Genomic DNA, 25,804 nt, shown 5'->3' with positions numbered 1-25,804 from the left:
ACCCCACAAGACATGCCACCAGAGGTCTCTTCACAATCCACAAGTCCAGAACAGACTATGGGAGGCCACAGTACTACATAGAGCCATGACTACATGGAACTCTATTCCACATCAGGTAACTGATGTATGCAGTAGAATCAGATTAAAAAAACATATAAAAATGTACCTTAAGGAATTAAGGAACAGCGGGGACCATGAAGAGACACACACAAAGGTACAGACTCACGTATATGCACACACACACTAGCACGGGCACTCTACACACACGTACATTGTAATATTGTTGTATTATACACTTTGAATTACGTCTGGCCCGCGGCCTTGTGAATGTAGACCTGTTTAATGGTCTTGCTCACATCAAAACAGCTGGTGCTCTCATGCATGCTTCAGTGTTGCTTGCCTCGAAGCAAACATTAAAGGCATTTAGCCCATCTGGTAGGCTTGCGTCACTGGGCAGCTCGCAGCTGGGTTTCCCTTTGTAGTCCGTAATAGTTTGCAAGCCCTGCCACATCAGACAAACATCAGAGCCAGTGTATTAGGATTCAATCTTAAACTTGTATTGACGCTTTGCCTGTTTGATGGTTTGTCTAAGGGCATAGCGAGATTTCTTGTAAGCGTCCGGATTAGTATCAGCGGCAGGTCTAGTCTTTAGCTCTGTGCGGATGTTGCCTGTAATCCATGGCTTCTGGTTGGGATATGTACGTGTGGTCACCGTGGCGGGACGTCGTCGATGCACTTATTGATGAAGCCGGTGACTGAGGTAGTATACTCCTCAATGCCATTGGATGAATCCCGGAACCTATTTCGCTCAGTGCTAGCAAAACAGTCCTGTAACGTAGCATCCACGTCATCTGACCACTTCCGAATTGAGTTACTGGTATTTCCTGCTTTAGTTTTTGCTTGTAAGCAGAATCATGATCAGATTTGCCAAATGGAGGGTGAGGGAGAGCTTTGTACACGTCTCTGTGTGTGGAGTAGAGGGGGTCTGGAGTTTTTTTCCCTCTGGTTACACGTGCCATGCTGGTAGAAATGAGGTAAAATGGATTTAAGTTTGCCTACATTGAAGTCCCTGGCCACTAGGAGCGCCGCTTCTGGATGAGCATTTTCTTGTTTGCTTATGGCTTTATACAGGTCATTGAGTGCGGTCTTAGTGCCAGCATCAGTTTTTGGTGGTAAATAGGTCATTGAGTGCGGTCTTAGTGCCAGCATCAGTTTGTGGTGGTAAATAGACATCTATGAAAAATATAGATGAAAGCTCTCTTGGTAGATAGTGTGGTCTACAGCTTATCATGAGGTACTCTACCTCAGGCGAGCAATCCCTCGAGACTGTCTTAATATTAGACATTGCGCACCAGCTGTTATTGACAAATAGACACACACCCTCTTACCAGACGTAGCTCTTCTGTCCTGCCCGATGCACGGAAAACCCAGCCAACTGTATACTATCCATGTCATTGTTTAGCCATGAGTGAAACATAAGATATTACAGTTTTGAATGTCCCATGGGTAGGATAGTCTCGAACAGAGCTCATCCAATTTATTCTCCAGTGATTGCATGTTAGCCAATAGAACGGATGGTAGAGGCGGGTTACCCACTCGCCGACAAATTCTTTCTTCATGCATATTATGGGGATTTGGGCCTTGTCTGGGAGCAACATTATATCCTTCGGGTCCGACTCATTAAAGAAAAAATCTTCATCCAGTTCGAGGTGAGTAATCGCTGTTCTGATATCCTGAAGCTCTTCTCGGTCATATTACGTACAAAATAAGTTAAAAACAATGCGAAAAAACACACAAAGTAGCACAGGTGGTAAGGAGCCCGTAAAACGGCAGCCATCCCCTCCGGCACCATTCTATTTGGTAGAAGTTTGTTTTGTTGGAGTATTGGTGCCTGACTTGGTGGATCCTTTGAGAGTATCCAAAATAGTGAAGAAAACTTTGAGTAAAGTACAAGCGGTGAAGATCACAAGAAGTGCGCTTGTACTGATTTCTTGTGTTTCTGCTGATTAGAAGGAACGTTTGTTGGGCCTCACTTGAGTTGATGATTATGCTGTGTCAATGCAGGGCATTGATATAATAAATACAATTCCTGGATTGGTCGATGTTCGTAGAATGAATCACGTGATTAATGGAAGGAGAAGAGTTTGTCTATTCTTGTGTGCTTCGATGTGGAGTGCTTCCAGAACCGAGTGCAGCTGGGATATGTGTACTACCCTGACAGAGCTTTCGTATCCAGGCTATTGCAGTGTAAGAGATCTCAAATGTTTGGTCATGTACAAAGTGTCTGCAGACGGAAAGAGCCAAGATGTGGGATGAGTGGGGAAGATTACTCTGATGGAGACTGTATAGTAAGAAGAGAATTGCAAGAAAAAAAATATATATACATGTTTGTAATGTAACTGTGGTGGAGAGCATGAGGCGGCATCCTCAGAATGCCCAAATAGGGTGATAGAATGGAGGTAGTGAAAAGGGTAGAGAGAGTAGAAGGCTCAATGGTAGTGAATACAAGTGAAGCTATACAGAAACATGCTGAGTGTCATCAGCAGGATCCAGACATGTCACATGTGAAGAAAGTGAACTTTGCCGCTTTTATAGCAATGGTGGTAAACGGCAGTTCAAAAGAGGTCAATAAAGTTTCTGCAGCTGAGCTATTTCTGGAATTAAAAGACTGAGGAGCTACATGGAGTACCGACTTGTGCAGTCCCATCCTCTCAGGCCCCAGAGCCTGAGCAAGGGATTTGAGGTTTTGAATGGCTGAAGTAGCGGGAATATATATATATATATTAGTATTTTTTTATTTATTATTTCGTAGGTTGTCTGGATTAATGTTAATTTTCTCTTCCCTGTAGTAGAATTTACTTTTCTTTTGTGTATTTTTCATCCCCGTTCACTTTGTAGTGACAATACACCTTATTGCGTGTAGTTCATCAAAAAAAACAAAGAAAAAAAAGAAGGGCTGGGCCATTTACAACTAAGTCTTCCCATGACGGCATGCACATGCGCAGTTCGCGATGGTTTTATGGACACAATCTATAGTTTTTCCTGTACAATGCTATATTTGTACCATACAGTGTCCACGGAACCCACGCAAACCTGTTTGACCACAGTAAAAGTCCAGCAACACTTCCTATGACCTAGATTTCTGTTCAAACTCATCTTTTTTGTATTCTAGGGACTCTAGTGAGTAGACTGGAACTTGGGTTTCTGGACATGCAATCAATCATTTTTCCAGTAAAGTGCTATATTTGTATCAAATAAAATAAAATGGTATTTGTCACGTGCTTCGTAAACAACAGGTGTAGACTAACAGTGAGATGTTTACTTATGGGCCCTGCCATCAATGTAGAGAATTTTTTTTTTTAATAATAGAAAAATAATAATATGAGGAATAAATACACAATGAGTAACGATAACTTGGCTATATATACAGGGTACCAGAACCGAGTCAATGTGCAGGGGTACGAGGTAATTGAGGTAGACATGTACTGTACATATAAAGTTGAAGTTGGAAGTTTACATATACCATAGACAAATATGTTCTATAGGATTGAGGTCAGGCCTTTGTGATGGCCAATTCAATACCTTGACTATGTTGTCCTTAAGCCATTTTGCCACAACTTTGGAAGTATGCTTGGGGTCATTGTCCATTTGGAAGACCCATTTGTGATCAAGCTTTAACTTCCTGACTGATGTCTTGAGATGTTGCTTCAATATATCCACATCATTTTCCTCCCTCATGATGCCAACTAATTTGTGAAGTGCACCAGTCCCTCCTGCAGCATAGCATCCCACAACATGATGCTGCCACCCCCATGCTTCCCGGTTGGGATGGTGGCGTGCCCTCTGTTTCCTGTACACCATGATCAGCTCCTTTGTCTTGCTGATGTTGAGGGAGTGGTTGTTTTCCTGGCATCACACTGCCAGGTCTCTGACCTCCTTCCTGTCTCATCATCGTTGGTGATAAGGCCTACCACCATTGTGTCGTCTGCAAATTTAATGATGGTGTTAGAGTCGTGTGCGGCCATAAAGTCGTGGGGGAACAGGGAGTATGAGACGGGACTAAGCATGCCAGTGGAGGCTGCTGAGGGGAGGACGGCTCATAATAATGTCTGGAACGGAGCGAATGGAATGGCATCAAACACATAGAAACCATGTGTTTGATACCATTCCACTTATCCACTCCAGCCATTACCACTAGCCTGTCCTCAACGATTAAGGTGCCGCCAACCTCCTGTGAAGCAGGCACCCCTGAGAGGCGCCCATGTTGAGGGACAGCGTGACAGATGTGTTGTTGCCTACAGTCACCACCTGGGGGCGGCCTGTCAGCAACTCCAGGATCCAGTTTTTATTATTTAACTAGGCAAGTCAGTTAAGAACAAATTCTTATTTACAATGACGGCCTACCCCAGCCGACGCTGGGCCCTATGGGACTCCCGGCCTTAGACCGCCGCGCCACTCAGGAGCCCAGTTGCAGAGGGAGGTGTTTTATCCCAGGTTCCTTTTTTTGTACAGATGAACGTGATACCTTCAGCCGTTTGGAAATTGCTCCCAAGGATGAACCAGACTTGTGGAGGTCTACAATTTTTTTTCTGAGTTCTTGGATGATTTATTTTGATTTTCCCATGATGTCAAGCAAAGAAGCATTGAGTTTGAAGGTAGGCCTTGAAAAACATCCACAGGTACACCTCCAATTGACTCAAATGATGTCAATTAGCCTATCAGAAGCTTCTATAGCCATGACATAATTTTCTGGAATTTTCCAAGCTGTTTAAAGGCACAGTCAACTTAGTGTATGTAAACTTCTGACCCACTGGAATTGTGATACAGTGAATTATAAGTGAAATAATCTGTCTGTAAACAATTGTTGGAAAAATTACTTGTGTCATGTACAAAGTAGATGTCCTAACCGACTTGTCAAAACTATAGTTTGTTAACAAGAAATGTGTGGAATGGTTGAAAAAATAGTTTTAGTGACTCCAACCTAAGTGTATGTAAACATCTGACTCCAACTGTATAAATACAGTTGAAGTCGGAAGTTTACATARACTTTAGCCAAATACATTTAAAATCAGATTTTCACAATTCCTGACATTTAATCCTAGTAAAAATTCCATATTTTTGGTCAGTTAGGATCACCACTTTATTGTAAGAATGTGAAATGTCAGAATAATAGTAGAGAGAATTATTTCTTTCAGCTTTTATTTCTTTCATCGCATTCCCATTGGGTCAGAAGTTTACATACACTCAAATAGTATTTGGTAGCATTGCCTTTAAATTGTTCAACTTGGTTCAAACGTTTCGGGTAGCCTTCCACAAGCTTCCCACAATAAGTTGGGAGAATTTTGGCCCATTCCTCCTGACAGAGCTGGTGTAACTGAGTCAGGTTTGTAGGCCTTGCTCGCACATGCTTTTTCAGTTCTGCCCACAAATTGTCTATAGGATTGAGGTCAGGGCTTGGTTGAACAATGAGTTTTAATAACTCCAACCTAAGTGTATGTAAACTTCCGACTTCAACTGTATATACACACACTACCGGTCAAAGTTTAAGGAGACCTACTCATTCAAGGGTTTTTCTTTATTTTCTACTATTTTCTACATTGTAGAATAATAGTGAAGACATCAACACAATGAAATAACACATGGTATCATGTAGTAACCAAAAACGTGTTAAACAAATCTAAATATATTTTATATTTGAGATTTGAGATTCTTTAAATAGCCACCCTTTGCCTTGATGACAGCTTAGCACACTCTTGGCATTCTCTCAGCCAGCTTCACCTGGAAGGCTTTTCCAACAGTCTTGAAGGAGTTCCCACATATGCTGAGCACTTGTTGGCTGCTTTTCCTTCACTCTGCGGTCCGACTCATCCCAAACCATCACAATTTGGTTGAGGTCGGGGGATTGTGGAGGCCAGGTCATCTGATGCAGCACTCCATCACCCTCCTTCTTGGTAAAATAACCCTTACACAGCCTGGAGGTGTGTTGAGTCATTGTCCTGTTGAAAAACAAATGATAGTCCCAGTAAGCCCAAGCCAGATGGGATGGTGTATCGCTGCAGAATGCTGTGGTAGCCATGCTAGTTAAGTGTGCCTTGACAGTGTCACCAGCAAAGCACCCCCACATCATAACCCCTCCTCCTCCATGCTTTACGGTGGGAAATACACATGCAGAGATCATCCGTTCACCCACAATGCATCTCATAAAGACACGCCGGTTGGAACCAAAAATCTCCAATTTGGAATCCAGACCAAAGGACAAATTTCCACCGGTCTAATGTCCATTGCTTGTGTTTCTTGGCCCAAGTGTAACGGATGTGAAATGGCTAGCTAGTTAGTGGGTACGCGCTAGTAGCGTTTCAATCAGTTACGTCACTTGCTCTGAAACCTATTAGTAGTGTTGCCCTTGCTCTGCAAGGGCCGTGGCTTTTGTGGAGCGATGGGTAACGATGCTTCGTGGTGACTGTTGTTGATGTGTGCAGAGGGTCCCTGGTTCGCGCCCGTGTCGGGGCGAGGGGACGTACTAAAGTTATACTGTTACATTGATGCTGTTGACCCGGATCACTGGTTGCGCGGAAAGGAGGAGGTTGAAAGGGGGTGAGTGTAACGGATGTGAAATGGCTAGCTAGTTAGTGGGTACGCGCTAGTAGCGTTTCAATCAGTTACGTCACTTACTCTGAAACCTATTAGTAGTGTTGCCCCTTGCTCTGCAAGGCCGCGGCTTTTGTGGAGCGATGGGTAACGACGCTTCGTGGGTGACTGTTGTTGATGTGTGCAGAAGGTCCCTGGTTCGCGCCCGTGTCGGGGCGAGGGGACGGTCTAAAGTTATACTGTTACACAAGCACATCGCTTCTTCTTATTGGTGTCCTTTTGGAGTGGTTTCTTTGCAGCAATTCGACCATGAACACCTGATTCACAGTCTCCTCTGACAGTTGATGTTGAGATGTGTCTGTTATTGAAATCTGTGAAGCATTTATTTGGGCTGCAATTTCTGAGGCTGATAACTCTACGAACTTATCTCTGCAGCAGAGGTAACTCTGGTCTTTCATTCCTATTGCGGTCCTCATGAGAGCCAGTTTCATCATAGCGCTTGATGGGTTTGCAAACTGCACTTGAGGAAACTTTAAAGTTCTCGAAATGTTCTGTATGGACTGACCTTCATGTCTTAAAGTATTATGGACTGTTGTTTCTCTTTGCTTATTTGAGCTGTTCTTGCCAAAATATGGACTTGGTCTTTTACCAAACAGGACCTACTTCTGTATACCCCCCCCCCCCCCCTACTTGTCACAACACAACTGATTGGCTCAAATGCGTTAAGAAGGAAAGAAATTCCACAATTAACTTTTAAGAAGGCACACCTGTTAATTGAAATGCCTTCCAGGTGACTGCCTCATGAAGCTGGTTGAGAGAAGGCCAAGAGTGTACAAATCTGTCATCAAGGCAAAGGGTGGCTACTTTGAAGAATATAAAATATGTTTTGATTTGTTTTACAGTTTTTGGTTACTACATGATTCCATGTGTTATTTCATAGTTTTGATGTCTTCACTACTTTTTTACAATGTAGAAAACAGTACAAAATAAAGAAAAACCCTTGAATGAGTAGGTGTTCTAAAACCTTTTCTAAAACTAGTGCATATTTAGATATGAACAAATCTGAATAATTGTTCGTGGTCAGACACTTTTCTACTATAACGCGAGTGACTTTAATTTGGAACATTTCTAAAATTCCGTGACCCGGAAGGGATCTGACAAGCCGCCAGTTGGCTTCACGCGGATGACAGTATCAGCTAGTTAGCAAAAATATGCTACCTAAGATAAATGTAGCTGCGACTTGTAGTTTTTATTCTAACGTTAGTTGAATTAGTCGATGGTCAAAATGGCTACAATTTACAATATGTTCCAGTCAGAAACAACATCGATTATGGCCTTCGTCGTCGAGACGGCAATGACAGAAATATACAAATTTTTGCCAAACTCTGACGCTAACAACGACGTTAATCCGGGGAGAGAGGTGAGTCTTCTAAAATATTTCTGGCATTGAGTAGTATAATGACGGGCGCCTAATGACTACAACCAGCTACGTTAGCTAACGAACAAAAGTTATTTGAATAAATTTGCTGCCGTCGGTAACCTAAATTAACCTGAGCGTGTCCCCGATTCTGATGTTCAGGTTAAAGGAAGCTAGGTTGAAGATAATGTATCCCTGAAAACCGGATGTTTTTGGTTTCCAACAACCGCGCTGAGGGTGCAAACTACCTATTTTGACTACCTAGCGAACGTTAATGTTTAATTTTGTGTTATTTAACTAGGCAAGTCAATTAAGAACAAATGCGTATTTGCAATGACAGACTACACCGGCCAAACCCGGACGACGCTGGGCCAATTGTGCGCCGCCCTATTGGACTCCCAATCACGGCCGGCTGTGAAACAGCCTGGTACAACGTTACTTAACTAGTACTACTAGCTAGCCCTCAGCTAGGTTTCTAGCTAACGTTACTGGTTTCACATCCTCTGCTGTATACAGTAACTAACTAGTTCACTTGTTTCTATTGCTCTACACAGCTCTGCACCATTATGAATTTGTTGATGGGGGAGGGTATTCGTAAAGTCTGCCAACTATTCCTAGTGGCATCCTCACGTTTGCAAAATGAAAACGAGAAACTGAAGACCAAGGTGGAGCAGATGGATGAATATATGAAGGAAATTACTGAGAAGGCTGAACATTATAGAACGTCTCTGGCTAAAGTGGAGGCAGAACCGAAAGTACAGACGCCAACCCATGTTCTGCACAACGGAATGATTTTTGCAATAAAACCAGTTGGTGAGTGTTGTAGACCTCCAGTCATTAGGTTCCTGCCTATAATAAGTTAGTTAAATAGGTCTGTTGTAGGTGTACTGATTGTTTTGTTCCCCATCTTTGATAGTTTTGTTTGTAGTAACCTCACACATCATTTTGTTGAAATGAAAAAGTGAGAGAGTTTTGAACATGTTTCAATGTAACTTTGCTTGTTGTTCTTTAGATCTCCCATTGTTGCCTGGAATGACAGCGGCTTCAGCGTTGCCAGGGAATGTCAGTCAAGCAAACACAGTCACTAACGCAACATCCGTCTGTGCAGGTAATATCCTCAAAGTGGTGTTATTTTTGAATAATCGTTGCCAAACCAGGGGTGCGTTCACTTTAATGTTTGCTGTGATGGTTTGTACTGAACTAAATGTTTCCCTCAAACAGTCCGCGCTATTGGCTTACTAAACATACAGTTTTTTTCAGAATAGCACCGTTACCTTTGAATCTCATGTTGTAAAGTTGTGATCTGCTGAATGTGGTCCAGGGTCATATTCAGTAGGAACCAAACAAAAGAAAATGGGGAGTAACTACCTGAATGCCAATAAGAAACGGCTGTTTGTTTTCTGTTGCATAAAATTTTTCTGTGGTGTGCGCTAATGAATATGACCCAGTTATTTGAAAACAATACACAGGCTGTTAAAAAGCATGTTTATTTTAAGGCAAAAATATTGATATTGCCATATATTGGTTGATTTATTTGTCTAACTAAATACATTTAGTATAACCTAATAATTTTGTTAAATTCTCTTAACTTAGGCTATAGTTTTACTATGTGTATGCTCACATTCCTTTTATTTTTAGGTCCTGCCAAAGTTTGCAGTAAACCTACAGAGACGACTTCATTGGAGTATGACTCCTCTCTGGGAGACACACATGGACTGAATACAGAGCCCTCACCAAGAGATACTGAATCCAACGTTGAGCATATGAGAGCTGCTCTTCCAGAGGGCACCGACAACGGTAGAGACAGCCATGAAAGACATAAAAACAGTAATACTACTAATGGGACAGGATCCACAGAAAACAAACGCTTCAAGTGTGATGTTTGTGAGAAGACATTCAGCAAGAAAGAGTTGCTGAGAGTTCACAAGCTAATCCACACAAAACCTTTCAAGTGTGACATTTGTGAGAAGACCTTCAGCAGGAAAGGGTTACTGGAAGGTCATAAGTTAATTCACACAAGACCCTTCACCTGTGACGTTTGTGACAAGACCTTCAGCCTGAACCGCATGCTGTTACGTCACAAGCTAATTCACACAGGAGAGAGGCCATTTGCTTGTGGTCAATGTGGCAAAACATTCAGAATGTCCAAGCAGCTCGAACGTCACATGTTGCATCACAAAGAAAACCATTTCAGTTGCAAAGTCTGTGGAAATACATTCTCTACCAAGACAGATCTGACACAACATCGGCTAGTTCATGCAGTGGAGAGACCGTTCAAGTGCCTGACTTGTGGAAAGGGTTTCACAAAAAGGACCATACTTATGGGGCACGAGAGAATCCACACCGGTGAAAAACCATACAGCTGTGCTGAATGTGGGAAGAGTTACAGACAGTCTTATGACCTAAGAATTCATATGCGAAGACATACAGGTGCAGACATACGTCCACACTTGTGCTCAGAGTGTGGTAAGAGCTTTCGGACAAAATCCGTCCTCGAAAAGCACAAGCGAATTCATACAGGGGAGAAGCCATTTAAATGTGAGACCTGTGGAGCTGCTTTTGGCCATAAAGGAAACCTTGTGAGACACCAAGTGCTTCACACGGGGGAGAGACCATACAAATGTAAAGTGTGTGGGAAAAGCTACCCTCAATCCACCGACTTAAAAGCTCACATGCACCGTCATGGGGCAACCAAACCATTTATGTGTGACCTATGTGGAAAGACTTTTATTTACAATTACCAAATGAGACAACACAATCTACAATGGCACATGGCTGAAGGAGATAAGGTTCCTGGGAGAGAGGGAACATCAACAAAGCCATTCAGTTGCAAAATATGTTTGAACGGCTTCAGCTCCATGCTAACTCTGAAAAAGCATAAAGAAATTCACACAGGACAAAAGCAATATTCTTGTTCCATTTGCGGAAAGACCATTGCATATAAAAATGCTTTTGACTATCACATGAGAGTTCACAGTGGAGTGAAGCCCCATGAATGTAAATACTGTGGAAGGAAATTTATTCTGAAGCAAGCTCTTCAAGGACATGAGCGGACCCATACAGGTGAAAAACCCTTCAAATGCAGTTATTGTGACAAGACTTTCGCAGTCAACACCAATCTGAAAAGGCATGAGCGAATCCACACGGGAGAGAAGCCATTCAAATGTGATGTCTGCGGGAGAGGTTTCAGCCAAGCCAACAATGTTAAAGCCCACATGCAAGTCCACACTGGAGTTAGGCCTTACTATTGCAAGAGATGTGGAAAAGGCTTTTCTGACATAAGACACTACAAAAACCATAGCTGTGATGGTGTGGCTGTGACACGCACACACTGTGATGGTGATAATTATCGTAAATCTTCTGACGGCACTTTCAGAAGTAGAAAAGGAGGTAGACAGGAGTGCTTGCCATAATGCTGCTGTTGTGTAGACTCGGTGATATTATCTCAATATCATCTACAGACTGTAGACTACAGTGGTGCAACTTCCTGCTTACAGATGTCATGAACAATGGGGATTTATTCAGTGGGGTGAAATGTTCTCGGTGAGTTTCTGGAAAGCCTTGTATGAAATGGGAGCGTACTTTAGGAAACTACATATTTGCTTGCTGTWGTGCTTGGAGATCTTGCTATAAATCAAAGGGTTAATGTTCATGAGCCCAAATTCTCATTTGTTCATATTGTGTAAATCAATAAACACATCATTCATGTGAAGTTATAAACTGGGTGGGGCGAGCCCTGCATGCCGATAGCCGTCGTATATCAGACTGTATGACAAAACATTTATTTTTACTGCTCTAATTCCATTGGTAACCAGTGTGTAATAGCAATAAGGCACCTTGGGAGTTTGTGGTATATGGCTAATATACCACAGCTAAGGACTATGTCCAGTCACTCCACGATGCGTCGTGCCTAAGAACGGCCCTTAGCCGTGGTATATTGGCCATATACCACACCCCCTCGTGACTTATTGCTTAAATATAGAGACCCCTAAATCAAATCATACTTTATTTGTCACATGCGCCGAATACAAGTGTAGACTTTACCGTGAAATGTTTACTTACAAGCCCTTAACCAACAGTGCAGTTCAAGAAGGGTTAAGAAAATATTTACCAAGTAGACTACAATAAAGTAACACAATAAGAATAATGAGGCTATATACAGGGTGTACCGAGTCAGTGTCCGGGGGTACAGGTTAGTTGAGGTAATTTGTACATGTAGGTGGGGGTTGAAGTGACTATGCATAGATAATAAACAGTGAGTAGCAGCAGTATATAAAGGGAGGGTGATCAATGTAAATTGTCCGGTGGTGATTTTATTAATTGTTCAGCAGTCTTATGGCTTGGGGGTAGAAGCTGTTGAGGCTTTTGGTCCTAGACTTGGCGTTCCGGTACCGCTTGCCGTGCAGTAGCAGAGAGAAGTCTAACTGAGGTGACTGGAGTCTCAGACAATTTTATGGGCTTTCCTCTGACACCGCCTATTGTATAGGTCCTGGATGGCAGGAAGCTTGGTCCCAGTGACGTACTGGGCCGTTCGCACTACCCTCTGTAGCGCCTTACGGTCAGATGCCGAGCAGTTGCCACACCAAGAGGTGATGCAACCGGACAGGAAGCTCTCGATGGTGCAGCTGTAGAACCTTTTGAGGATCTGGGGACGCATGCCAAATCTTTTCAGTCTCCTGAGGGGAAACGGGTTTTGTCGTGCTCTCTTCACGACTGTCTTGGTATGTTTGGACCATGATAGTTCATGGACACCAAGGAACTTGACACTCGACCCGCTCCACTACAGCCTCGTTGATGTTAATGGAGGCCTGTTCGGCCTGCCTTTTCCTGTAGTCCATAATCAGCTCCTTTGTCTTGCTTACATTAACCTGTCTAGGACTGGGGTTCCGCTAGCGTTCGAACCCCTCGCCAACAGCCAATGAAATTGCAGGGCGCCAAATACAAATCAACAGAAATCTCATAAATCAAATTTCTCAAACATACAAGTATTAGGCAACATTTTTAAGATAAAATTATTGTTAATCCAGCCACAGTGTCTGATTTCAAAAATGCTTTACAGCGAAAGCTCCACAAACGATTATGTTAGGTCACCACCAAGTCACAGAAAAACCCAGCCATTTTTCCAGCCAAAGAGAGGAGTCACAAAAACCACAAATAGAGATAAAATTAATCACTAACCTTTGATCTTCATCAGATGACACTCATAGGACTTCATGTTACACAATACATGTATGTTTTGTTCGATAAAGTGTATATTTATATCCAAAAATCTCATTTTACATTGGCGTGTTATGTTCAGTAGTTCCAAAACATGCAGTGATTTTGCAGAGAGCCACATCAATTCACAGAAATACTCATTATAAATGTTGATGAAACACTTCCTGTTTGGATTTTTTCTCAGGTTTTTGCCTGCCATATGAGTTCTGTTATACTCACAGACATCATTCAAACAGTTTTAGAAACTTCAGAGTGTTTTCTATCCGATACTAATAATAATATGCATATATTAGCATCTGGGACTGAGTAGGAGGCAGTTTACTCTGGGCACGCTTTTCATCTAAACGTGAAAATGCTGACCCCTATCCATAATTAAGGGAGAGGTTGTTTAACTATCACCACACTGCCAGTTCTCTGACCTCCTCCCTATAGGCCGTCTCATCGTTGTCCGTGATCAGGCCTACCACTTGTGTCGTCAGCAAACGTAATGATGGTGTTGGAGTCGTGTTTGGCCACACAGTCGTGGGTGAACAGGGAATACAGGAGGGGACTAAGTACACACCCCTGAGGGGCCCCAGTGTTAAGGATCAGTGTGGCAGACGTGTTGCCTACTCTTACCACCTGGGGGCGGCCCGCCAGGAAGTCCAGAATCCAGTTGCAGAGGGAGGTGTTTGGTCCCAGAGTCTTTAGCTTAGTGATGAGCTTCGTGGGCACTATGGTGTTGAACGCTGAGCTGTAGTCAGTGAACAGCATTCTCACACAGGTTTCCTTTTGTCCAGGTGAGAAAGGGCAGTGTGGATTGCGATTGAGGTTGCGTTGATCTGTTGGGGCGGTATGTGAATTGGAGTGGGTCTAGGGTGTCCATGTGGATGCTGTTGATGTGAGCCATGACCAGCCTTTCAAAGCACTTCATGGCTACCGACGTGAGTGCCACGGGGCGGTAATCATTTAGGCAGGTTACCTTCGCTTCCTTGGGCACAGGGACTATGGTGGTCTGCTTGCAACATGTAGGTATTAGACTCGGTCAGGGAGAGGTTGAAAATGTCAGTGAAGACACTTGACAGTTGGTCCGCGCATGCTTTGAGTACATGTCCTGGTCATCCGTTTGGCTTTGTGAATGTTGACCTGTTTATAGGTTTTGTTCACATTGGCTACCGAGAGCGTTATCACACTGTCATCCAGAACAGCTGATGCTCTCGTGCATGCTTCAGTGTTGCTTGCCTTGAAGCAAGCATAAAAGGCATTTAGCTCGTCTGGTAGGCTCGCGTCACTGGGCAGCTCGCGGCTGGTTTTCCCTTTGTAATCCGTAATAGTTTTCAAGCCCTGCCACGTCCGACGAGCATCAGAGCCGGTGTAGTAGAATTCAAACTTAATCCTGCTTTGCTTGTTTGATGGTTCGTCTGAGGGCATAGCAGGATTTCTTATAAGCATCCGGATTAGTCTCCCGCTCCTTGAAAACAGCAGCTTTAGCCTTTAGCTCGAAGCCGCTATTGCCTGTAATCCATGGCTTCTGGTTGGGATATGTACCTACAGTCACTGTGGGGACGACGTCGTCGACGCACTTATTGATGAAGCCGATGACTGAGGTGGTGTACTCCTCAATGCCATTGGATGAATCCAGGAACATGTTCCAGTCTGTGCTAGCAAAACAGTCCTGTAGTGTAGCATCCGTGTCATCTGACCACTTCCATATTGAGTAGCTGGTACTTCCTGCTTTAGTGTTTGCTTATAAGCAGGAATCAGGATGATAGAATTATGGTCAGATTTGCCAAATGGAGGGCAGGGGAGTGCTTTGTATGCATCTTAGTGTGTGGAGGAAAGGTGGTCTAGGATTTTGTTTTTCTCCTGTGGTTGCACATGTGACATGCTGGTAAAATTTGGTAAAATTGATTTAAGTTTGCCTGCATTAAAGTCCCCGGGCCACTAGGAGCGCCGCTTCTGGGGGAGCATTTTCTTCTTGACTTATGGAGTTGGTTGAGAGCGGCCTTAGTGCCAGCTTCGTTCTGTGGTGGTAAATAGACGGCCACGAATAATATAGATGAGACCTCTAGATGGTGTGGTCTACAGCTTATCATAAAGTACTCTACCTCAGGCGAGCAATACCTCGAGACTTTTTTAATATTAGACATCGCGCACCAGCTATTATTGACAAATAGACACACACCCCCTCCCCTCGTCTTAACAGAGGTAGCGTCTCTGTTCTGCCGGTGTATGGAAAATCCCGTTTGCTCTATATTGTCCGTATCGTCGTTAAGCCACGTCTCGGTGAAACATAAGATGTTACAGTTTACAGTCCCGTTGGTAGGATTATCGTAATCGTAGGTCATCAATTTTATTTTCAAATGATTGCACGTTAGCAAGAAGAACGGATGGCAGTGGGAGTTTACTTGCTCCCCTCCGGATTCTCAGAAGGCTGCCCGATCCTAGGTGAGTTATTCAGGTGACTGCAAAGGTAATGCCTGATTGGGCAAAAAAGTTTAATGAATTCTTGTTTTAAAAACAATTCTTATTTAAATTGACCTTAAGTATTTTTCCTGATTTATACACTGAAGTTTACAGTGGCACCACCAGTCTCACATGGGTGTCTGTCTTTTTGTGCTTTATTAAATGAAATTGGGCAGGCAGGTTATTGCCAACTTGGGAATGCTGGTTAAAGTAAATAAATATATATGTTTATCGTACCTTTCTGCTCAAACCTTGCATCAGTTCTACTTGCATTTCTAAATATTTACAATACAGAATATTTAATTGTACTAGCACCACCTTATTGGCTTAGAAGGTTACAATGTAGAAGAAATTATAATTTAACATTGTTCAAAGCACCCCCCAGCAACGAATATGTTAAAAAAAAGTCCCATCAATGAAAAGTTGATGCAATACCACTTACCTGCCTATATGACATCTGTAGTGAAAGTGGACAATAGTGCAGCAATAGGACTTGACCTTAAACTAGACTTATTGACTTAGCTGCACAGTTACATTAGTTACCTAGCAGCATGATATATACTGGACAAAAATATAGACGCAACATGCAACAATTTCATTGATTTTACTGAGTTACAGTTCATTTAAGGAAATCAGTCAATTTAAATATATTCATTAGGCAATAATCTATGGATTTTACATGACTGGGCAGGGGCGCAGCCATGGGTGGGCTTTGGAGGGCATGCGCTCACCCACTGGGGAGCCAGGCCCAGCCAATCATAATGAGTTTTTCCCCACAAAAGGGCTTTATTACAGACACAAATAATCCTCAATTTCATCAGCTGTCCGGTGGCTGGTCATAGAAGATCCTGCAGGTGAAAAAGGCCAATGTGGAGGTCCTGGGCTGTCGTGGTTACTCGTGGTCTGTTGTGAGGCCTGTTGGACTTGGCACCAGATTTTCTAAAATGACATTGGAAGACGGTTTATGGTAGAGAAATTAACATTAAATTCTCTGGCAACCCCTCTGGTGGATGTTACTGCAGTCAGCATTACAATTGCACGCTCCCTCAACTTGAGATGTCTATGTCATTGTGTTGTGAAAAAACAGCACATTTTGCAGTGGCTTTTTATTGTCCCCAGCACAAGGTGCACCTGTGTAAAGATCATGCTGTTAAATCAGCTTCTTGATATGCCACACCTATCAGATGGATGGATTGTTTTGGCAAAGGAGAAATGCTCACTAACAGGGATGTAAACAAACATTTTTGAGAAATAATATTCTGTGACTGAAATATTTCTGGGATCTTCTATTTCAGCTCATGAAACACAGGACCAAAACTTTAAATGTTGTTTTTATATTTTTTCTAAATTCAAGAGGCAGTGGAAATGCGATTTTGGATGCTTCTGTGCTTTTTGCTGATAATGCCCATCTTTAGTGATGGAGTGTCACCACTAGGTGGAGAAGCAGCCCACTGAATAACTTTTATCTTTAATTTTTATTTAACCTTTATTTAACTAGGCAAGTCAGTTAAGAAGAAATTCTTATTTACAATCACGGCCAAACCCGGGAAAACGCTGAGCCAATTGTGCGCAGCCCTATGGGACTCCCAATCACGGCTGGTTGTGATACAGCCTGGATTCCAACAAGGGTGTCTGTAGTGACGCCTCTAGCACTGAGATGCAGTGCCTTAGACCGCTGCACCACTCGGGAGCCCAAAAGGCCTAGATGGCAATGGTACATAGCATTTATTTCGTACAAAACATTAGTCTTTTATTAGTGTCAATACAATTTAATCAGTATTTTCATTTTTATCTTCCGGTTTGTGCCATATGATTAAGGTGAGTGTAATGTCTCCCAGATTTGCGGTCAATTTAATTAGACATTTGAATTCAGCCATGAAGTGCAGAATATATGTTAAAATCTTCAAGTGATGGAATTTAATTGGAATTGGGCTGTTTTTGGACTTTTGGAATTGCAATTGTAAAAACATTTCATCTTCTCCCAGGTAATGGAATTACTGCGCATTGTATTAAACATTTACTGTAGGATTTGTTTTCAATCATTTCAACTTGTATCACTGTATTTCCAGTATAGCTAGGCTATTTGAACAGTGATGTGATTAGCCTGAAGGAATTTAATTTTTAATGGATTTGTTGTGATCATATTGAATTATTAGAGATGACCCCAACACAAATGTCTACTATAATTAATTGAGTATTGTGATGTGCCTTATCCTCGGTCTGCTGGGTCCAGTTTTTCAAAAGTTATCTATCAGGATTTCACCTATCGGATAGAATTAAATGCATACAATTAGAATGAACAGGACAGGAGTCCCAATCCAAGTCAATGGTGGCCATTTTCATTCTTTGGGATCAAGCTAAAAAGGGTTCACACATCTTTGGAGGAAAGGTAAGAGACCAGCACACTAGGATTATCTCATGACTTTACCTGTTTGCTTACTTTGGCAGTCCTCAACTGAAATTTTAATTTGGGATTTAAGGACCCTTTAGGTGTGTARATAAATATTTTTTTTATATGTTTTGATAAAATATTGAATTTAGCCTTTAATACTATAGCCCATAGAAACGCATTGAATAGCGCATTCATAAATGGCAAAGAGAGTCAAAAAATATAAGGAATAAAGTTTTGAAGTGTCTGTCCTATATCTAGGAGATGTATGAAAGCAGTTGAAGTTGGAAGTTTACATACACCTTAGCCAAATACATTTAAACTCAGTTTTAGACCATTGCTAAAATTTAATCCTAGTAAAAATTCCTTGTTTTAGGTCAGTTAGGCTCACCACTTTATTTTAAGAATGTGAAATGTCAATAATAGTGATTTATTTGCGCTTTTAATTCTTTCATCACATTCCCAGTGGGTCAGAAGTTTACATACACTCAATTAGTATTTGGTAGCATTGCCTTTAAATTGTTTAACTTGGGTCAAATGTTTCGGGTAGCCTTCCACAAGTTTCTCACAATAAATTGTGTGAATTTTGGTCCATTCCTGCTGACAGAGCTGGTGTAACTGAGTCATGTTTGTAGGCTTCCTTGCTCGCACACGCTTTTTCAGTTCTGCGCACAAATGTTCTATAGGATTGAGGTCAGGGCTTTGTGATGGCCACTCCAATACCTTGACTTTGTTGTCCTTAAGCCATTTTTGCCACAACTTTGGAAGTATGCCAAGAGTGTGCAAAGCTGTCATCAAGGCAAAGAGTGGCTACTTTGAAGAATCTAAAATATATTTTGTTTTACACTTATTTGGTTGCTACACGATTCCATATGTGTGATTTCTTAGTTTTGATGGATTCACTATTATTCTACAATGTAGAAAATAGTAAAAATAAAGAAAAACCCTTGAATAATTAGGTGTGTCCAAACTTTTGACTGGTACTGTATATATTTTGGGTGGGGGGACAAATTTAACCCCTTGTTTTTGTTAGCACCAAACTACCAGCATACTTCCTTTCATTTGTATGGGTTACCTTCAGAAGAGTCCCTGTATAACACTTGTGGAGAGCAAAGTGGAGAACACCATCATCAGTCTCCCCTTTCCACAGAGGGATCATATTCCTCCGCAAATGCGGAAGGGCGACATAGGCGGATGCAGTGGATTTTGATACAGCCCATCCCAAAAATCGTATCTCTAGCTTAAATTGACAGATTTTGATGGGGATTTTTTGACTCTGTTACTTTATACTGAATAACACTATAAATGCAACATTCAACAATGTGAAAGATTTTACTGAGTTACAGTTCATATAAGGATATCAGTCAATTGAAATAAATTCCTTAGGCCCTAATTTACAGATTTCACATGACTAGGAATACAGATATGCATCAGTTGGTCACAGCCTTAAAAAAAAGGTAGGGGCGTGGATCAGAAAACCAGTCCGTATCTGGTGTGACCACCATTTGCCTCATGCAGAGTGACATCTTCACATAGTTGATCAGGCTATTGATTGTGGCCTGTGGAATGTTGTTCCACTCCTCTTCAATGGCTGTGCAGAGTTTCTGGATATTGGTGGGAACTGGGACACTGTCGTACACGCGATCCAGAGCATCCCAAACATGCTCAATGGGTGACATGTCTGAGTATGCAGGCCATGGAAGAACTGTGACATTTTCAGCTTCCAGGAATTCCAGGAGTTATGCACAGATCCTTGCGACATGGGGCCGTACATTATCATGCTGAAACATGAGGTGATGGCGGCGGATGAATGGCACGACAGTGGGCCTGAGGATGTCGTCACAGGTTCTGAAATTAAATTTGCCATCGATAAAATGCAATTGTGTTCATTGTCCGTAGCATATGCCTGCCCATCCCAAAACCCACCGCCACAATGGGGCACTTTGTTCACAACATTGACATCAGCAAACRGCTCACCCACACAACGCCATACAAGCTATCTGCCGGGTACAGTTGAAACCGGTATTCATCCGTAAAGGGCACACTTCTCCAGCGTGCCAGAGGCCATCGAAGGTAAGCATTTTCCCACTGAAGTCGGTTACGACGCCGAACTGCAGTCAGGTCAAGTCCCTGGTGAGGTCAACGAGCACGTAGATGAGCTTCCCTGAGATGGTTTCTGACAGTTTGTACAGAAATTATTCAGTTGTGAAAACCCACAGTTTCATCAGCTGTCCGGGTGGCTGGTCTCAGACCATCCCGCCAGTGAAGAAGCCAGATGTGGAGATCCTGGGCTGGCGTGGTAACACGTGGTCTGCGGGTGTGAGGACATACTGCCAAATTCTCTAAAACAACATTGGAGGCGGCTTATGGTAGAGAAATTAATATTAAATTATCTTGAAACAGCTCTGGTGGACATTCCTGCAGTTAGCATGCCAATTCCACGCTCCCTCAACTTGAGACATATGTGGCATTGTGTTGTGTGACAAAACTGCACATTTTAGAGTGGCCTTTTGTCCCCAGCACAAGGTGCACCTGTGTAATAATCATGCTATTTAATCAGCTTCTTGATATGCCACACCTGTCAAGTGGATGGATTATCTAGGCAAAGGAAAACTTCTCACTAATAGGGATTTAAACACATTTGTGCACAAAATGTGAGAGAATTAAGCATTTTGTGCACATGTAAAATTATATTTTACTTCAGCTTATGAAGCATGGGACCAACACTTTACATATTGTGTTTATATTTTTGTTCTGTGTTATCTTCAGAAATTAGATCATGCTTCTGTTGCCAGTTTTTTAGTGTTTGTTTAATAGGCTACTGATTCCGTGTGCTCCAAGCTTCACGCAACCACAACATATATTTCCGATAAAGCAATTTCACGAATTAAACTTTGAAAGTTCTTTGCCATGCTGTAATAGTTAAAATAAATGTTTTGTTAGAACAGATAGGGATTTTTTAATAATAATGTATTTAGTTATTATCGATTTAGCCTTTAAGTAGGCCTACAATCAAGCAGTTTAGTTTGAAAATGATAAAGCAATGGGAGTCTTGAATAATTAAACAATAAATAAACCGCAACATGTCAGCAATTGCATTTCATGAATGAAAATGTTTTCAATCGTTTTTCCTGACCATGCTAGCTATATTTGTATGTGCTGCATACAGAAATGTTGTTCTTTATTTGACCTTTGAACATGTTTTAAAACCCAAATGTAATGCAGATGTCACTTAAATATGAATCATTGTTAATATTTATCGAATCATTTTTGATATCATGAATGAATACAGGTTATTGACACTTTTCTACTATTATGTAGAGGACTTTTATTTTGAAAAGGTCTACCCGGAAGTGATTGGTTTTGCTGACAATACACATCTACTTTCCACCTTGTACTGATTAGTTAGCTGGTACTGTACTAGTGCAAAATGGGCGAAAAAATTTGAAACGAAACTGAAAGGAGCCAAGAAGACAGCGGCCAAAATGGATACAAATGTTTCAGAGGTTTAAACGAGAAGAGGTAGCTAGCTAGGCTTTGCATGTCATTGTCCCTCTACCAACTGCTAGCTACTACTTACAGTTTAAAGTCGAGAAATATGTCTTTATGGCATAACTTTGGCATGTGTGAAATTGCAAATAAATGATGCAATCAAGTTCAACTCAATCACAGAATGTCATTGTCTGACAGTACACATTACCAACAATGTACACAGTGAACAATTTCCTCTGGCATTTGGCCTGGCGACACTGATACCTGAGTATCAGTCCATGGATGCCAAGAAGACAACAGTTGTGGAGACTGCCTGATCCACTCAGGTGACCCATTTAAAGGCCCAGTAAAGTCAAAAACGTGATATACTTGTGTTTTATATATATTTCCACAGGTTGAAAAATGATGAAAATAATTCAAAGTAAATAAATACCCTACCACCTAACACTACACACACAAAAAAATATATACAATTCTAAAAATAAATGTAATTAAAATAACACCACCCTACTCCACTATTTAAATATATTTAGTCCTACTTCATGCCAACAACCTGAAAGGATCGGACATCCCCACTTAACACACCTTGTAACTTTTCTGATGTCAAGTCTCGCACACCCAAATACTTCTCTGCAGCTGCCACCACAACCTTTCTGATCCCCAGCCTCATGGGCACCCCTACAATTAACACATACCACTACTATCCCCAATGCTACACATTCCTTTGTCTCATGGCCTTCTGCACATGTCTCACACCTAAGAACCTCCCTCCTACACACTGCTGCCACATGCCCATAAGCTTGACACCTGTAACAATGTAATGTATTTGGCACAAAAGCTCGTTCAGGATAACTTATATATCCTAACATCACTTTGTCAGGCAAAGACTCAACATCAAACTCAAAAGAACAGACAATGACTTTTCTGTTTCACCACTCTKGCCACCTTGTCTGCGTTGCACCAAACGACGAGCATCACAAGCACCGGGAATCTTCCCCTTCAGTTGGTCAACTTTAACATTTACTGCTACCCCAGTAATCACTCCTTTCAATGGCGCCCATTTATTGAGAGCGAAACAATTCACATTTCTTGCACCCATTCGTTTAACGCCGAGACGCCAAGACTACTTCTGGTTACCCTCACCGATTCCACAGTACCCAACTCTGTTTCCGCCCACCCTGAAACCACAAATGGATCAGCCAAAAGGCAAGGGTCCACTTTTTCCACAGACTCATCTTTATCCCGACACTCGGTGCAATCCTCGCGCTCTGAGAACTTAGCCCTCATTCACTTCCATTTCTCCTCCTGTCTTCAGCTCACTCTGCTTACACTTTCTACCTTTATTCTTTAACAAACCATCTCCCTTTTTTCATCAATTTTTAACCGACTCAAGCTCACCATCTTCCTCCCTCTGTCTCGTAGACCTCCTCTGCCTCTCCTTTTCCCGCTTTTCCTCTTCTGTATTCCAAATATACGTCTCCTTATGATAATCCTGCACTTCTCCTGACACATCTTGTTCTTGATTTCTCAAGAGACGCCATTTAACCAGCTGTCACACTTTCCGTACAATCAGCACAAACCCCTCGGGATGTAGTGCTCAACAGTGCATCCCACTTATAATGCAGATTCTTCGTCTTGATGTTATTCTTTATCAAAAGCTTTTCAATTTCAAACAAGCGCGCAATCCCCTTCCGACCCGTTTCCTGGTGACATCATCTGGCGCTAAATTAGTTAAAAGACCAATAAGAAAGAGTTCCAAACCTCTCTGCCAATAACAGCTAGTTTAAAGTTTTTCCTTCCCACTCAGACCATTCGCAGACAGTCCTAGCAAAATTAATTCCTGAGAAATTGCCCTTTGATAAGCTCTTTTTTTAAATGATTTTTTTTTACCATTTTAATTGAAAACAATCACAGTAAGGTACTTAAAGATGCACTATGCAGAAATCACTCTGTAATTTCCTGGTTGCAAAAATTCTAATAGTTCGCCTAATTTCAGTTTATGTAACAAAATAAGCAAGTATAGTGTAGAGAATCATTGTACTATCTAAACCGCAGTGAAATATATTTTCCATATATTTTCCAAATAGCACACACAGAACAGATCTACTGCTTCTTAGACTTGATTTCAATGAGAATGACAGATCTATAACTCACATTTCAATGTGAATTTATTGGGATCGTCCAAAAAGTTACATATTGCAGCTTTAATTGTTACCCAGAAATGATTTGATATTGAGAAAAAAATGACTGCATTGGACCTTTAAGTCCTGGACATTGACCTGGTGTGTATTCATTACGCTGATTCTGTTGCAAAACATTTTGCTCTGTTTGCTTCCATTTGGTTCTTAAACGGTAGACAGTTTCCATTGCAATATGTAATCAATACACCCCTGGTCTGTGTTCAATAGGCACAAAATGGGGGAAAGTGTTGTGAAACCTGGGTTGCATTTAGTATGAAAAAAAACCCGGTGTGCAACGTTGAATTCAATAGAAACGGTACTGTACTGAACGACCAGTTGAAAAACGTGATTATGGTGGCCCAGACGGTAATTACCATATGGTGTTTTGCCCGAGTTTTGCAATTTCAGATGGTCATACCCATATTGATCCAGACCATGTGTCAAGGGATATTAATATCCAGTGTCAGTATCCTGTTGGTCTCATCATTGTCTGTCTCATCACTCCTCAGGTTGAATTACTCTCTGTCAGCATACCCCGACAAGGAAGAACTGATCTTGTTTGGGGGCGAATTATTCAACCTCAAAAAGGTAAGATTGATATACCTTGAACATCTTTATAACCCCCCCCCCCAAAGATTTGGGGACAAATCCTTGTCGACTTTGGATGAATAGGTTTTTAGTTGACAGTGGGTTTCTTTTCTTTCTTTCAGACTTACCTTTACAATGACCTGTTCTTCTATAACATAAAGAAGAACACCTGGGTGTAGTCAGACATCCCCAACCCTCCATGACACTGTCCTCATCGGGTAACTATGTACCTCCTATAAACCTCAGTGATTCCACTACATTCATTAAGCCGCGGCGTGCCGCCGCTGGTAAATCGTTGCCGAATATACAGTGCCTTCGAAAAGTATTCAGATTCCTTGACTTTTTCCACGATTTGTTAGGTTACAGCCTTATTCTAAAATAGATTTAAAAAATATCCCTCATCAATCTACACACAATACCCCATAATGACAAAGCAAAAACAGGTTTGTAGACAGTTTTGAAAATGTATTTAAAAAAAATGAAATATTACATTTACATACAGTACCAGTCAAAGGTTTGGACACACCTACTCATTCAAGGGTTTTTCTTTATTTTTTTATTATTTTCTACATTGTAGAATAATGGCGAAGACAACAAAACTACAAAATAACACATATGGAATCATGTAGTAACCAAAAAAGTGTTAACCAAATCAAAATATATTGTATATTTGAGATTCTTCAAAGTAGTCACCCTTTGCCTTGATGACAGCTTTGCACACTCTTGGAATTCCCTCAACCATCTTCATGAGGTAGTCACCTGGAATGCATTTCAATTAACAGGTGTGCCTTGTTAAAAGTTAATTTGTGGAATTTCTTTCCTTCTTAATGCGTTGAGACAATTAGTTGTGTTGTGACAAGGTAGGGTTATTATACAACAGATAGCCCAATTTGGTTAAAGACCAAGTACATATTATGGCAAGAACAGCTCAAATAAGCAAAGATAAACAACAGTCCATAATACTTTAAGACATGAAGGTCAGTCAATCCGGAAAATTTCAAGAGATCCAATTTTTTTCACTACTTCGTGGCAACAGAGCTCTAGGCACGTCTCTCTCCATGCCAGGCACATCTCTCTCCATGCGCACCGACTCCCACACATTTGTGTGCATTCATTGTTTTCATGGTTTTAATTGTTTGCCAATGTTTATGAATTCCCCAGTATATAGCAAAAGTATCACCAGTAGTATATGTAGGCTACCGTTAATCATTGTCGTTTCCCCATTAATCTAGAATGTTTGGTTAAGGTCATTTCTGTTCATTAAATGTATTAATACTGCATACCATTCTCATTCTCTTAGTGGACCTTGTTTGGGGAGCTCACGAACGGCGCAATACTTGTGATAATGAAGTTGTGGTTTATTTAATTACCAGTTGTATTTACATTTCTTCATTGTCTTTCGTTTGGAGCACATGGTTTCTCTGTCTTGTCACTGATGTGTGAACGCTTGAGTGTGCAGAAATGTAGGCTGCCTGACCTGCGCACCAG

General features: G+C 41.6%; 1 protein-coding gene across 1 annotated transcript; it reads left to right on the top strand.

Annotated features, from left to right (window-relative positions):
- Positions 1-7,738: 7,738 nt before the first annotated feature.
- On the top strand, positions 7,739-11,717 carry LOC111952788 (zinc finger protein 271). Its single transcript, XM_023971696.3, has 4 exons — positions 7,739-8,008; positions 8,560-8,818; positions 9,018-9,113; positions 9,644-11,717. Exons 1-4 carry the CDS (start codon positions 7,865-7,867, stop codon positions 11,416-11,418), a joined length of 2,274 nt encoding a protein of 757 aa, XP_023827464.1. The 5' UTR covers positions 7,739-7,864; the 3' UTR covers positions 11,419-11,717.
- Positions 11,718-25,804: the final 14,087 nt, after the last annotated feature.

The sequence above is a fragment of the Salvelinus sp. IW2-2015 genome, linkage group LG26, assembly GCF_002910315.2.
Source record: "Salvelinus sp. IW2-2015 linkage group LG26, ASM291031v2, whole genome shotgun sequence".
Taxonomy (NCBI): Eukaryota; Metazoa; Chordata; class Actinopteri; order Salmoniformes; family Salmonidae; genus Salvelinus; species Salvelinus sp. IW2-2015.
The sequence above is the reverse complement of the archived record's forward strand: the minus strand, read 5'-3'. Positions and strand labels throughout refer to the sequence as shown.

Bases quoted from the DNA above. Each gene is read 5' to 3' on its own strand.
- LOC111952788 (XM_023971696.3), top strand. From the start codon at position 7,865: ATGGTCAAAATGGCTACAATTTACAATATGTTCCAGTCAGAAACAACA. The intron at 8,009-8,559 runs GTGAGTCTTCTA...TGCTCTACACAG, and splicing joins ACGTTAATCCGGGGAGAGAG to CTCTGCACCATTATGAATTT. The intron at 9,114-9,643 runs GTAATATCCTCA...TTTTATTTTTAG, and splicing joins CGCAACATCCGTCTGTGCAG to GTCCTGCCAAAGTTTGCAGT.